Here is a 15,289-nt window from a genome sequence, read left to right as displayed (position 1 = left end):
CACCTTGGCTGTGTAAGCATTGGATCCCCTTCCTGTCAGTGTGAGAGATGGTGTGCATCCTGCACCCCAACACCACCGAAAAAAGAGCTAACATAAGCCTATTTCCTAATCTGATATGTATGAATTCTCTCTTCGGCATTTATATGAACACCAATAGAAGTGATGTCAACAGGAAGCTCGGGTTTTTCAATGTGGGTGAGCTTAGTATGTTAGAAATGGTCCATTTACTTCAAATAGTTTCTGAACAATGGCAATATGGTGGAGTCTTTGTAGGGTGGGGGAGAACTGCTAAATCCCTGGAGCAGCTTTCCAGGATGATAGTGAAGAACTAGAGGCAAACTGCACTAGCATTGTAAATTCCTACCAGAGAGGGAGCAGAATTTGCAATACTTAGCAGAACTACCTGAAGTAGTAGCCACTGGGTGGCAACAGAGCTGTGTTGCATTGTGGCACACCCCTATTTTTTAGTGTTAAAGGAAGGGATGATTGAATTGACAAGTCTTTGATTGCTTAAAAGCCTTGTTGCATATAAAAATTTCCACCAAGTGATGGAGATTTGGGGCAGGGTGTCGGGGGAGGGCAGTGATAAATCCATGTTGATTAAGGGTTATGTAAACAAAAATAAATAAAACAATAAAAAGGGGCACTGTTTTTCATCTCTTGTGTTTAAGATGGGTAAGCCATAACCAAAATAAATACTTAAGGGGGAAAATAAAATACTTCATGTCTCATTGCATGCTGTCTAATATGGAGAAGACAAAGGAGGCTGCTTTCCATGCACCTGCATCAGTGCAGGAGCAATCCCATGCCACTGAAATGTCTACGAATGAAGCAATTTTGATATGAATTACACCACCTGGTGCCAGATTGTTTCCAACTGATGGGACACACGCCAATCTATGTGGTTGGGTTCTACCTAAATGGTTGATTCATTCACATTCCTGAGAGATTATGGGCAGAATCCAATGAAGTAATTCAGTTAGCGCAAGGATTTCTGGTTGTGCAGTGAAACTTTCCCTCATGTGCCCTCCCCAAATCTACTTGGGAGATCTGCAGATCACATAGCGGGGCATGGAGAGAGGGGGTACGGTAATTTCTGTTACACAGCCAGCAGTCTTTGTGCTAATGGCACTACTTCGTTAGATATAACCTTACATTATTTACACTGAAAAGATACTAGAAGAATAGCTATGGTTCATTTAAAGTGTAACTGGATTCTGTCAGGGAAACCTTACTGTTTACTTCCACAATAAAGTATAAGTCTGTGGGTGGGTCACCCTTAATAGAAAACAGAAAAATGAATTAATTAGCACCTATTTCAAGATTTTCTGGAAGCAGTTGTGTGGGATGCAACAGACTGATGAAGGGAAAAAGTTATTGGCCTCATTTGCATTATCAGGCAAGTACTAAGCAGGTTAGGTCACTGAACAGAAGCAAGCCCTGTTGTATGGGGTAGATATAACCGGATTAGGATATACTGTATAGTGTCTTTAGGAAAGTTTCACAGGAGAGGAGTAGGCTAGAAGTAAATGTCAAACGAGAGGGCTGTAATCATTTCAAGCCAAGTTCCTTAGGCAGCATAATACTGATTGGTGACTTCTTCACTTTGGAATTGCTACTGTTTGTATATCACTAGTATTAACAACTAACAGTTGAAATACATTATACCAATTGTATGCCATCTGAGATAGTGTGTGTGTGTACAAAGGCACAGAAGGGAAGCATCCTGCCAGGCCCCAAAGCAAGCTGCTAAACAGATTTTTTTAAAAAAGAAAAAAACATCCAGACTCTTCCTAAAACAAAGAACTGAGAAATACCATTAGAACCACATAGGAATTTTAGCTGGACCCCCTTTTGTCAATTGGAGCTGAAAGTGGTGGCAGTAATGAGAATGGAGGTACTGTAATTCTCAGTAAATTTGTGGATGAAGTTCCAAGTGTCTATGAATCCCAGATTGAGGCGGGGGACGGGCTGCTGTCCCCATACCTTTGAGAGGAGTTAAACTGGCTTTGCAGAGACTCAAGTTGTCAAAATGCTGTGTGACAGATGGTTAGATTTATTTTTTACAGGCAATTTTGGTAGATGTCTGAAGTAGAGAATTTCCTGCCTCCATGCAGTTTGAACTGGGGGTACCTTGTAGCTCTGTTTCTACTAAGGATTCAGTTGACTTTGTCATATCATAAAGCCTAAAGATAAACAAGAAGGCATGCAACCTTCACTGAATGTTTGCCTGTTTGGAGCCACATGACATATTCCCATACAGCGTTGTGTGATGTTAGCCTGATGGCGACTTTTCTGCTGCAAAACATGGAAGGGGGGCAATTTGCAGTGGATCAGAGGAAATGCTTAATTCTCTCTCCCCCCCCCCCCCCGGTGAAGGTGTAAATGTGCAGAGGGGCAGACCATGTCTGTGCTTTCCATGCCGGTGTAATGCTGACTCACACCCAGTTTCTTTTCATGGATGATGTGAACAGCGTGCATTACTGAAGCAGTTTGCACATGCCCTTGTATAAAGTAGGGAGCACCATGCAGAAAGAACCAAGAGAGGAACGTGGATCAATAGCTTGTTCTCAAAAGATAAGGCACACACTTTGTGCTAGCAGTCTTCTCCAGCATTAAGTGTAGAGCTAACAGGGAAATGTGTTGCATATCCAGGCAAATATGTACCTAGCTGAGTCAGTCAGGTGATGGCGGGTTGTCTTTGGTGTTTTTTTAAATAAAAATACGGTTCTGAGCAAAGAAACGGGGAGCTGGAGTATACAACCCTGCAGCACCATTTTTTTAAAAAAAAAATATTTATTAAATTTTCCATTTTAACAATCCAATAAAAACCACATTATTTGCAGCACCAATTGGACTAGGCTTTGCTGAAAGGATTCACATTACAAGCCCAGTCCAAATGCACAGCGATGAATGGGAATGTTTGATGTTGGGAATGAAGCAAATGCAAAACAACTCTTTGCTGTGTTGCTGGTTCCATTTGGGCTTTTAACAAGATGTAGAAGGAAGACAGTTGCTGGAGGTAAAAATTGAGAACCACACAAGGTAATAATGCCTGAGGGAATGGTTCATTGGCATTAGACAGCTGCCGCAGAAAGTATCCAGCTAAAGGTGCTGTCAGTAGGGCGACTGGCTTCCTTTTGTGCCTTTTATCATGGATGGTTAGGCTTTGTGGCATCGAATTTACAGGGATTAGTAGGTCATTGAGCCGGCACGGGCAAATCAAAATAAAAGCGGTAAAAAATAATGCAAGGAAAGGGGAGGGTACAAGCAAGCCTCAGAAAAGGGAATAGACAACTCTGGTCTCAACATCTTGTACTGAGTGGGTTGGAGGTTCTCAACTGGGGGTGTGAGTGAAATGTCTGTGTTGCTCTCAGAGAGTTAAGCTCTGCTGCCAGGAATTTGCAGTTTCTCCCTAGGCCGCGGGGGATGGAAGAGGGCGGGAGAGCGGGCAGGCTATGCAACAAGTGGAGAATTCTCTATTGGCCTCTGGAATGCATGAGCTGAGCAAGGGATTTCTGTGGACACCCAGCCTTATGTGAGCTGTGCCTTGGCTCTCGCTGTCCCTTCTGGGGCAGCCGAACTGGGTGATGGCTTCATCAGAGCGGCTCCCTGGGATGTCCCACTACCGTGACCTCTGCCGCCGCACCGTTCATCTGCTGAGGAAGATGCGCTCAGATGTCAGTAGCCTCCTGGAGTCCTACGTGAGTCTTTTCTTTGAAATTCTTCTTCCCACTCTCTGCGGCTCGGATGTCTTATTTGCTTAGCCTCAAAAGCTCTGGCCACCTGTTTTCTTTGAATTTTGAAAGCAGGGCTTCATTTCAGAGGGGAAAAGAACCCTGTTGATCTTAAACTTCATTGAGCTTTCTGAGGGAGCAAAATGTTTGTTGTTCCACTGTAAGGAAAAAGTGATGCTTTTGCACTGATCAGGTGTGTTGCTTAGCTGAGTGTGGAGCCAGGGGAGCCTTTCCCTTGAGAAAGCATAATGGGCTTTGTACTCTTTCTTCTCTCACAAATTAGACCATTTTTTACCAGATAAGGCATATTAATGCTCCCAGTATGGGGTGCCTTTAATTTGGATTTCTAGTGAGATTCATAATTATAGATAAGTGGTAGTTTTTCCTAATCAGGGCTTAGCTAGAGCCTTCTGTGCCTCAGGTTATTTAATTTTATTCCAGTTGAAACTGTTAAGCCCCTAATCTCTACCTGGTGTTTCGGTAAATGCAGCCCTACAGAGGGCATCTAATCTTGATGTGAAGGCACCGGTCAGCTCCTCCTCACTCCACTCCCTTTGAAAGCAGTCTTCGTAGTTTTATATATTTAACAATGAAGGGGGAAATGAATCACTGTGGCACAGAATCAAGTAATTAGAAAGGGCCGTATATCTTCCCAAGTCCACTCCCTGCCCACAGGCAGAACCATCCACCCACAACTCAGCTGGCGCTTTGTTACAGCAAGGGCAGAACAAATAGCTCCAGATAACTCATGCAATAATTTTAAGGCACATATTGGGGATCAAAGAAAAATAAGGAAAACAAGCTGGTTTTGACCTGGAAGGGGTGTGGGACTCATTTCTATTGCCAAACCTTGGTGGTCCATCAAAGCACTTGTCCCAGAAGGAATATTTTGGAGCAGGCTTGTCATGGTAGGAAGTAGGTTTTCCATCCCTATCAGAAGTCAAGACAGAGTTCGAACCAGGGGCTTAATTTAATTATTTTGTAGCAGACCTGCCCTGGGACAGGGTAGGGGTGGAAATAACAGGATAGGAACCGCTCGGTTCCTATAATATAGCGCCATCTTGTGGAGGCTACATGTATAACATCCTCTTCTTGGAGAACCTTTGGAATCCATATCTGAATGAGGTTTACACACCTCGACAGACTTTCCACACTGTATACTGTAACTATTAGTTATTAAGTTATATACTGATTACATGCATGCCAAAATTGCCTAAGCAGTTTGCAATTATAAAGTCAATCAGTAGTTAAAATACAGTGCACAATAACTCTAAAACGTCCTGAATTAAAATATACAACAAGACAAGCAATTAAATAGCATAACTGTTAAAATACCTAAAAACTTGATAAAGCAATAAAATCGCAAGTCCAGTTCAGGGGAATGCCAGGGTGAACAGTTGTGGTGTAACAATTGCCTCGAGAAAAATATGGGCAGAATTTCTGAAAACCTTTTTATTTTCCCCACCTACTTGCTCCCTTTCCGATTTCTTTTCTTCTAGGTTGAGAAACAAGGGTTGGACAAAAACTTCAACCTGGACTCGATTGACGGCGTGCCAACAGCTGGCACTGAACAGTGGAGCGAGATTTCAGATGCGGAGCGGCTAGCAGACAACCTGAAAGCTTACTGGGCATTTCAGATATTACTGGATGAAATCCTGGAAGAGCAAAGGTCCAGCTTGAGCCCGGACGACACAGCTTTCCACGAGTCTATCCAGTCCGTTGTGCTCCAGGTCTCGGGTCTCGCTTACCAACTGGAGGAACTGATGGCGATGCTGGAGCACAATGTACCAGCCAAAGAGTTGGGAAGTATCAGAGATGCTGGTGGAAAGAGCTCATTTGAGAAGAAAATGAGGGGCATGAAAGTACTGCAGGAGCTTGCCCAATGGACTGTCCGGTCTGTCCGGGACCTGCACCATATCTCCAAGTCTGTTCAGGCAGGCGCCATCCCACGTTCGAGTCGCCGCCTGGCTCAAGCCCAGAAGAAATGAGGCTGCTCTTCTCTGTCGAGGGTCTTTCCTTTCCAAAGGCCGTACTGTACCTCCCTCTCAGCTGTGGTGTATTGGGTTGGTACAGTATGATCACAGCCCTCTGATGAGAGAGTAGGAGTGACTAGTGCTTTCCAGATGTTAGTATTTATTTCCTTTTGAGAAATCCTCAAATTTTGGTGTGGATTCACACAACCTTTGACTTGGAGACTTCAGCGACCACATGCCGGTTGGGGCTGACTTGCACGCCCTTTGTTCCGAGGATTCAGGGTGGGTTGCAGTATCTGTAGCTTTAGAGAAACCTCGGAATTTAATCTGGGGAAGGTCAGCCAGCAGGTATACAGGATTTCAGCCTCTCCTCTTTCCCCTTCCCACCACGTTCTCAACCCTGCAGTCTTATTTGCTGTTACTGTTTGTTTGAAGTTTGCATCAAAATCCTTTTTGACTTCCACGTGCTGGGAGGGGGAGCAAACTTTTACTTGAGTTTGCCTTGACAGTAAGTCATTCTATGATTCTATTCCATGGTACATAACAAAGCCCTGCTCAGATCTGGGAACTCACATCTTGTCGCAGGCATCTATTTGGCTGTAATCAGTGGTGTCCCTCTGCAGCCTTACGTTGCCCCCAGATCTGCTCAAGAGGATTGGACCTTTTAGAAAAGTGTGATAAGGTAGCACAGGAGACTACAGTAGAAAAAGGGAATTTGCAAAATCAGCTCCCAACCCCCTTTCAGCTCCCTCCCCCCTTTCAGAATCCTCCACTGGAATAAAGATTCTTCCATTCAGGAGAGGGACACAGTACATGGACCCTTTGATGTCCAGTTTGTCTCAGTTCACCATGGGGGTTCTAAAGTGGATCACAATCAGACCCAGGTCATGATCCGCCTGGATCAGATCAGGTTAAGTCTGCTTTGGAAGCCGGCTTCTGCGGATTCCTCCCTCCAGCCCTAGATACACAAAGGCTAACAGTTGGGGAAAGAATATTTGTTGGCCTGGAGATCTGACAAAGCTCCGCCACTTGGAGTAAATAAAGATGAAAATGTGATGTCCAACAACTGGAAGGAATTAAAGCCACCCCTTTCAAGTTCTCAGTTTTACCATTACCAGAAGAAGTTGTAAAATCCACTTTCCAGGAATGCTTCCTTCTGCTTATGAACTGGAACAGGATGGAGGGATAAGAGCTCCTGCAAGCTGCTTTTTTTTTTTTTTTTTTTTTTAAGTGCCAGGCAAACTAATGCAAATTCATTGCTAATTCATTCACTTCAATGAGAGGATATTATGGAAGTGGTGTTTCTGTGTCTGAATAGGGTCTAAAATTGCCTGTGCCCCTGTTGCATTCTTTGAAAAGTCTCATAGCAGGCTCCAGAAGACCCTGTTGCTTCCCATGGAAGGCTGGCTGTCGACAGAGAATGTTGCTTGTGCGCCAGAAAACTCCTGCACTGAACCTGCTTTGCTAATGCTTTGCACAGGGACAAGTGCTTCATTTACGCAGGAAAGGGGCCCATTTAATAGTTCTAGGCTCACTGACACTGAAACTATATTTAACCATGACGTTGAAAGACTGTATACAAAAGCAGATTAGTATTTTCTGGAAATGGCTGCTTTCAGACCAAAGCAGTTGGCATTTTGTTTTTGCTAAACTAACCGGTTAGGTTTATTACATAAGGCTGCAATCCTCAGTAGACAGAGGAGTAAACAATGTTGAACAAATTAAGCTTTAAGTAAAGGTAAAGGTACCCCTGCCCGTACGGGCCAGTCTTGACAGACTCTAGGGTTGTGCACCCATCTCACTTAAGAGGCCGGGGGCCAGCGCTGTCCGCAGACACTTCCGGGTCACGTGGCCAGCGTGACGAAGCTGCTCTGGCGAGCCTGCACCAGCACAGCACACGGAAACGCCATTTACCTTCCCGCTATAAAGCGGTCCCTATTTATCTACTTAATGGTGCTTTCGAACTGCTAGGTGGGCAGGAGCCGGGACCGAACGACGGGAGCTCACCCTGCCGCGGGGATTCGAACCGCCGACCATGCGATCGGCAAGTCCTAGGCGCTGAGGTTCTACCCACAGCGCCACCCACGTCCCTCATATTAAGCTTTACTTCTCAGTAAATTTGGAAATGCACAGCTTGGCAATGAGCTATGTGGCTGCAATACTTAGGAGCGAATCCTACTGAACTTCATAGGAATTATTTCTGAGTAAACACGGATAGGATTGTGGAGCTAGTCACTTAAATGAACTGCTGTTTTTTTCTCTGAGGAAGGTGCAAAATCTTTTTTTTTTTTAATGGATTTAATATATAAATGTGTACAGATTGGCTAATCATTCATGTGGATCCTTTAATCTATGCCAAATGCTATTTAAAATGAGCTAAAGGAGAGGGCGGGGTTTAATTTTTAATCTGCATTGGTTCTATGTTCTTGGAGCAACTGGCATGAATGATTTAACCCTTAGGGTGACTTCTCTGAATGTGTGTGTGTGAGAGAGAAAGGGGGCGGGGAAACTTCAGAGTGTCAAAAAATCCCAACAGGAAATGTTAAATATTCGGTCCAATGTGCCTAATTCAGAAGAACGAAACTAAAAGTGGCTAGAATGAGTTGTTGTTTGGGTCGAAGACACTTTTAATTGGTGGGGAAGAGTTTATGCCAGATGATTTAGGGCAATTATAAAAGAACAGAGTGTTTGTTTACTGCACAAAGGAGATGGTAAAGGGACGGGTTTTTCAATCCATCTCTCAAATTAAAACAGGTTTGGTGATGGAGAGGGTCTGTGTTACATGGCTTGTGCTAGCGACCTGGGATTCTGCACCAAATTAATCCAAATTTTGCTCTCTGACTAAAAAGATGCCGGATTATAAGTACTATTCAGAGTAGATCCATTTAAATTAATGAACCTAAGTTGTCCATGTCTGTTAACTTCAGTGAGTCTACTCCAAGTGAGACTGGCATTGACTGCCACTCATAGATACAACTCATATATTTAACCAGCTTAACTGATAGGAGTCTTTTGTTGCATCTGGAGTACTTTGGTGACAGAAGGAAAGAGACAAATAAGGGGAAGAGCAACAGAATGTCTGTGGGAAGGGGAACGTGACTAGAGTCCTTTGCATTCTTTCTAGGGAATGATCGCCATTAAATCAGTAGGATTTACTTCTGTTTATACATACTCAGGATTGGGCTGGGAAGGTTATGAAGGAGAGCCAGGTCACACAGAAGCTCATTCTCTGAATAAAGGTAAAGGTAAAGGGACCCCTGACCATTAGGTCCAGTCGTGACTGACTCTGGGGTTGGGGCGCTCATCTCACTTTATTGGCCGAAGGAGCCGGCATACAGCTTCCGGGTCATGTGGCCAGATGACTAAGCCACTTCTGGCAAACCAGAGCAGCACACGGAAACGCCGTTTACCTTCCTGCCGGAGCGGTACCTATTTATCTACTTGCACTTTGATGTGCTTTCAAACTGCTAGGTTGGCAGGAGCAGGGACCGAGCAACGGGAGCTCACCCCGTTGCGGGGATTCGAACTGCCGACCTTCTGATCGGCAAGTCCTAGGCTCTGTGGTTTAACCCACAGAGCCACCCGCGTCCCTTCATTCTCTGAATACTGGACTTTAAAAAACCCTATCTACTTCTGCTGAATAAAGTTGGGCTTTTTTTCTTTCCCAAATACGACTTCCGCTGAATAAAGGAAAATTTCCCAAATTCTAATTCCAGATTCTGTGTAAAATTCAGCACTTGTGGCAAATGACCCCTTCTCTTTCCTGTGAAGGTGTGTTGTGTGGGGTGTTTTGCTGCTTCTGCTTTTCACACATGGGGAGTGAATGTCTAAGGACAGGTAATGCTTGGAGAGGTTAGACTAGCCTTCCCCTATATGATGTCCTCCAGATGCTGCCAGATTTTGCCACCAGCATCCCTGACCATTGGCTTGGCAATGCTAGCAGGGAATGATGAGAACAGGAGTCCCATCACAAACATCTGGAGGGCACCAGGCTGTGGAAGGCTGGGTTAGACCAATTCATATTTCCATAATCCACATTTTGAAGGAGCTCCTCTGAAGGCTATGACCTATTTTATATAGAGAGAAAATAGTGCTCTTTCATTGACTAGGATTCAGACTTAGCATTCTACGTATGAATGGATGGGCACTTTCTGTTCATAAAGGTGACTTGATCTAGCAAGGGAAGAGATTTTTGTTAATTTCCCTATTCCCCAGTGCAAGTTCCTGTGCTGTTCTAGAGAGTCTCCCCAGCCTCTGGATCAGATCTGCCAAGGATTGCATGGAAAGAGGAAATTAGTGAAATATATACGAAAGGCACAATTCAGTCTCCCACTAGAGGTCACCTTTATCTATTGTGCTGTTTCTAACTTGAATATTTATATTTATGCTATATTTTAAAATGTGAAATGTTTCTTCTTGCAAGTTTTTTTAAAAAATACCTTTAGAAATGTATGAAATCTATAATTATCGGAGGTGCATCCTTATTTTATATTGTCAGTTAAGAAGAAATGCCTCTCATAATAAAATTTTGAGTTTTCTAACTTGGAAGCAGAGTGAAAATATCACGGTTGCTTCCCAGTTGTGATCTCACTCGTTGCAAGAAGGCTTTCTGCATCTAGAAAAAGAATATAATATTATTAAGAGGGTTGCAATATGTAATTGGTTGAAAATTTTGATCAACTAAATATGCCCCACAGTTACTTGGGCAGATTTTATAGAGCATACATTTTAATATAGGTAATTAGAAAAACTGCAGATGGCAAGTGCAGTCTTAGGAGAAGCATTTCCCTCATCTCTCCCACACTGGAGAGACTGCGTCTCCTAAGAACATGGTGTCTAAAGTACCGGTACATGCATCATCTAAAAGGTGGCTGGGAAAACCTGTAGCTCTCCAGATGATTTTTGACTCCATCTCCCATCAGCCCCAGCCAGTATGGCCAATGGTCAGGGAGAATGGGAGTTGTAGTTCAGCAACATTTGGAAAGCCACAGGCTCCCTACCCTAATCTATAAACAAAGTATGCTAACTATATGCTACCCATTTGTAAATTTAACCAATTAATGGATTAATCACCAAACCGATGTGATTAAAGATTTGTTTAATTGTGTGAGAGCCCTAATTACTGATTGCACCAAATTGTGTTAAAATAATTTGATTAAATAAAGTTGATTTATTTTTTAACAGGATATTGTTCTGTTCTTGCTCTTTGTATTGGGGGTGATTATTCAAATAGTCTGCATTTTAAAGTTGTGCCACTATTTCAGGATGAATCTTCTGTGGGCGTTGGGTCGAGAAATTAGTCTTCTTACCGCCAGCAGAGTTCAGCTATAGGAAAATGCACAAATTAGCCTCTTCGGCCTGTGGAATTTTGCCCATCGTAAAACAGCAGCACTCTGGGCCGGTATTTCCTGGGTGCTTTGTTCCAATCCCAAGCATAACCAAGGAATCTCATTGCTCAGGATTTTATCTCCAGTCACAACTCCTGCTCCCAATTATCAACATTTCTGAATCAGCTTGGTTGCCCTCATAGTGAGTCATAGGATGGAAGAGAAGACAAGATCACATGTCCTATAGTGCAGTTTCTCATGTGGGCATTCTTTTGGGAGGCTGGACAGGTAGATTTGGGGCTGAGAGCTTGCAGTACAAGTTATTCCTTCCAGTTGTTGTTGGCTAAATAAGGGGGGAGTCAACTGGAAGCTAAACCCTGTGGATGAATAACAGTACAGTGGTACCTTGGTTCTCAAACACCTTGGTACTCAAACAACTTGGAACCCAAACACTGCAAACCCAGAAGTAAGTATTCTGGTTTGCGAACTTTTTTGGAAGCTGAATGTGCTCTGTTTTTAGTGTTATGCTTCTGATTTGAGTGTCACACTTCTGTTTTGAGTGCCATGCTGAGGTCTATATGTTTTTGCTAGTTATTTTGTGTTTTTGTTTTTGCAGCTTTTTTGTTTTGTTTTTGTGACTCTGTGGAACCCAGTTCAGCTACTGATTGATTGATTGTGTGACTGCAGTACATTGTTTATTGCTTTCATGTTATGGATAAATGGTCTCGTTAGATAGTAAAATTCATGTTATATTGCTGTTTTAGGGGTTGTTTTTAAAAGCCTGGAATGGATTCATCCATTTTGCATTACTTTCTATGGGAAAGCACGCCTTGGTTTGGAATGCTTTGGTTTTGGAATGGACTTCCAGAGCGGATTAAGTTTGAGAACCAAGGTACCACTGTATATTAATGATGGCGATAATATACTCCAGAACACTTCTTAGTGTCATACTAGGACTTGGGAGAGCAGCTTTGAAATCTCCAAGTAGCTGTGATGACTGCGATGATAAAATGAAGAGGGGGAGAAGCATTACACCACCTTGAGCTGTAGTAATAATAAACTAAATCACCATTTCCCTATGAGATTTTCACCACCTTTCCATTCTGAAAACTGACTGCTCAAGGCAGTGAACATCAGTGGATCCACACCGTGGAGGTGTGGGAATAAAATGTGAAGGGTGAGTATTTATAACATCTTGCTGTGGGGCACATGCATTGTACATGGCCAAGAGAGGGGAGGAGGAAGAAATATGTTAAAGCTGCACCCTGTCATTGTTCTTAGGCATGGGTAGGCAAACTAAGGCCCGGGGGCTGGATCCGACCCAATCACCGTCTAAATCCAGCCTGCAGATGGTCCGGGAATCAGCGTGTTTTTACATGAGTAAAATGTGTCCTTTTATTTAAAATGCATCTCTGGGTTATTTGTGGGGCCTGCCTGGTGTTTTTACATGAGTAGAATGTGTGCTTTTTGTGGGGCATAGGAATTCATTCATCCCCCCCCCCAAAAAAAAATATAGTCTGGCCCCCCACAAGGTCTGAGGGACAGTAGACCGGCCCCTTGCTGAAAAAGTTTGCTGGCCCCTGTTCTTAGGGGTTAGGAGTTCAGGGAAGTATTGGGGGGGGGGACAACCTGCTGTATACTGTGAACTTTTCTCCAGTCAACTTTCTGTGGGGCAGCATAATGCCTCAAAACCAGCCCCTTGAGTCAGAGCCGACAATGCACAGCGAAACTTGAGAGCTTGTGGTTTATGTATTGACTCCTGGTCACGCTGTAAGTGACACTGTCTCCTTCCATCTCCCTCCCTCTCTCTTTAGTAACCAGAGTGTGAAACCCATGACTGATTTGAAACTGAGCGGAATAAACACTGAGGCTGAACCAAGTGTTCAATAAAGCTTCCTGAGACTTGCGGTAAACCAATGAAAGAAATCTCCCATTGGTGAACTTGGCAATTTTCGAAAATAACATAGCATTAGTTCAGACCTGATTAGCTTGGGAATGTTCCCATGGTAAGAGTCTGACTTAATTAAACTGGCTCTTTTCTATTCATCTTGGTGCTTGAATCCTGCTTACAGGATGACCTTCAAAACATCACTCTCAGTTGCCTTTCATTTCTCCCTCTGATGGCGCTGGTGCCTGCCTGGCCAAACAACACATTATCCCTTTGGGTAGCAGCTGCGGGAAATCACAGGTAGACAGAGAGCTGCTGGACTGGATGGGCCATTGGCCTGATCCTGCTGGCTCATCTTACGTCATGTTCTTAACACAACCATTATGTGAGACACAGCTCTCTTGTCCGATGTACAAGAAATAGGTTATATTTTCTTTTTGTTGTTTGATTACAGATTACCAATTTAGTCACCAACTCCCCATTTTATGAATAGGCAAACCTAGGTGCCCACAGAGGTATCAAAACTAGCAGACCAGTCTTGGGCACCAAAGCCCCCGTTAGGGAGAGCGGTTCAGCATGGTTTTGCTTCTGTTCTTCATATAGAATTTGGAAAAAGGACCACTGTGGAGTTAAAATCTTTTACACTACATTCCTTCCATACTTGTCCCTTTTCCTGCAGTTGCCATGCCTGGCAGTTTGCTCAGCGTTTAATGGGAAACTCTCATATTGTTGTCAAGCTGTATTCTGATCTTTTGTGTTGTCCTGTGTTTCTATAAAATGGGCTCTTGCCATTCCCCCTAAAGTACTTTTGAGTGTAAATAATATACACTTTCAGTGCTCATTTAAAGTACAGTCGTACCTTGGATCCCGAACGCCCTGGAACTCAGACATTTTGGCTCCCGAACACCGCAAACCCAGAAGTGATTGTTCTGGTTTGTGAACATTCCTTTGAAACCCGAACCTCCGACGGGGCTTCTGCAGCTTCTGATTGGCTGCAGGAGCTTCCTGCAGCCAATTAGAAGCCGCAAATTGGTTTTCAAATGTTTTGGAAGTCGAAAGGACTTCCAGCATGGATTCCTTCAACTTCCAAGGTACAACTTCCTTGGTTTCCCCCCAAGGATCCTGGGACCTGTATTTTACCCCTCACAGAACTACAATTCTCTGCACCCTTAAACTACACTTCACAGGATTTGCAGGTGCTGGGGTGGAGTAATGTCCTTTAAATGTGTGGTGAATAATGTGGATCTGCCCTTTGGGGAAAAACTTTTAAAAATATGAGACATAAGTATTTATTTCAGACAATTCTCCAGTAAGGTGCCCAGTACTTCAGGAGAAGGCTGGCTGAGTTTACAGTGGTTTTCTAATACACACTGAGGTACAATCACATGCCCCCCTTTTGATCTTGGGTATTAACTCAGTAAGAACAAGAGAGATTATTGTTTGGTTAGTGTCATTAGTGTGGATGGTGCTTAACAGAGTTATATGGGCAAAAAAGATACATCTCTGCCCCCAAAGAGTGTAGATTCCAGGGTGGGGAGAGAAAAGGAGGGGGCACTGCAGTTTTGTCCATGATGCAGTGCTTGGCAGCGCAACACAGGAAGATCAGATTGCAAACAAATGTGTTTTGAACTGAATTCTGAAAAGTTCCCATCGGAAGCCCCGCCCCACCGTGACTTTGGCTCCTGGTGAAGGCGGCGAGCAGCTGCTTCATCTGGAGCAAGAGCAGCTGCCACGAGGAGTGACTCGACGTGTGCTGACTCGTCAAAAGGGTCATGTGCCTGTACATTGTCTGCTCCACCGTTGTGCAATCTTCCTGTCCTCTAATAGGATGAGAGGGCAGCTCATGCATCCTTACTCTGCAGTCTGAGTAGGACAGGAGCAGGTTTATTCTCGGCAGTGTACGAAACTGCAAGCTTGTCTGTACAAGTACAATTTCCAGCCCAATCCCGAGGCAGGAGAAAGGGCAGCAGTGCAGTAGCTGAGCAGAGGCATGCAGAAGAAGGTCCCTGGTTCCATCCCTGGCACCTTCAGTGGCAGCTGAGAGCCATAGCTGTCAACTTTTCCCTTTTCTTGCAAGGAATCCTATTCAGAATAAGGGAATTTCCCTTTAAAAAAGGGAAACATTGACAGCTATGATGAGAGCGCACTGAAAATTCTGGGCAGCCATTGTCAGTCAGTGTAGGCGACACGGAGATGGGCCAATGATCTGGCTCCATATGAGGCAGCTTTCTGTGTTCCTGCTGTGATGCCATATTTATTCAGATACAAATCCCACTGTGTTCAATGCATTTTACTCCCAGGTGTGTATGCATAGGATTGTAGCCTCGGACTCTGTTTTTGGTTGCTCCATCCACGTGTTGGAAT

At 43.9% G+C, this 15,289-nt stretch overlaps 1 protein-coding gene across 1 annotated transcript; it reads left to right on the top strand.

The window, feature by feature from the left end:
- CNTF (ciliary neurotrophic factor) lies at positions 1 to 10,896 on the top strand. The gene is made up of 2 exons (XM_079967725.1): positions 1 to 3,704; positions 5,237 to 10,896. The coding sequence occupies exons 1-2, from the start codon at positions 3,591 to 3,593 to the stop codon at positions 5,723 to 5,725; spliced, it is 603 nt and encodes a 200-aa protein (XP_079823851.1). The 5' UTR covers positions 1 to 3,590; the 3' UTR covers positions 5,726 to 10,896.
- Positions 10,897 to 15,289: the final 4,393 nt, after the last annotated feature.

The sequence above is a fragment of the Podarcis cretensis genome (assembly GCF_951804945.1).
Source record: "Podarcis cretensis genome assembly, chromosome: 1".
Classification (NCBI taxonomy): domain Eukaryota; kingdom Metazoa; phylum Chordata; class Lepidosauria; order Squamata; family Lacertidae; genus Podarcis; species Podarcis cretensis.
The sequence above is the reverse complement of the archived record's forward strand: the minus strand, read 5'-3'. Positions and strand labels throughout refer to the sequence as shown.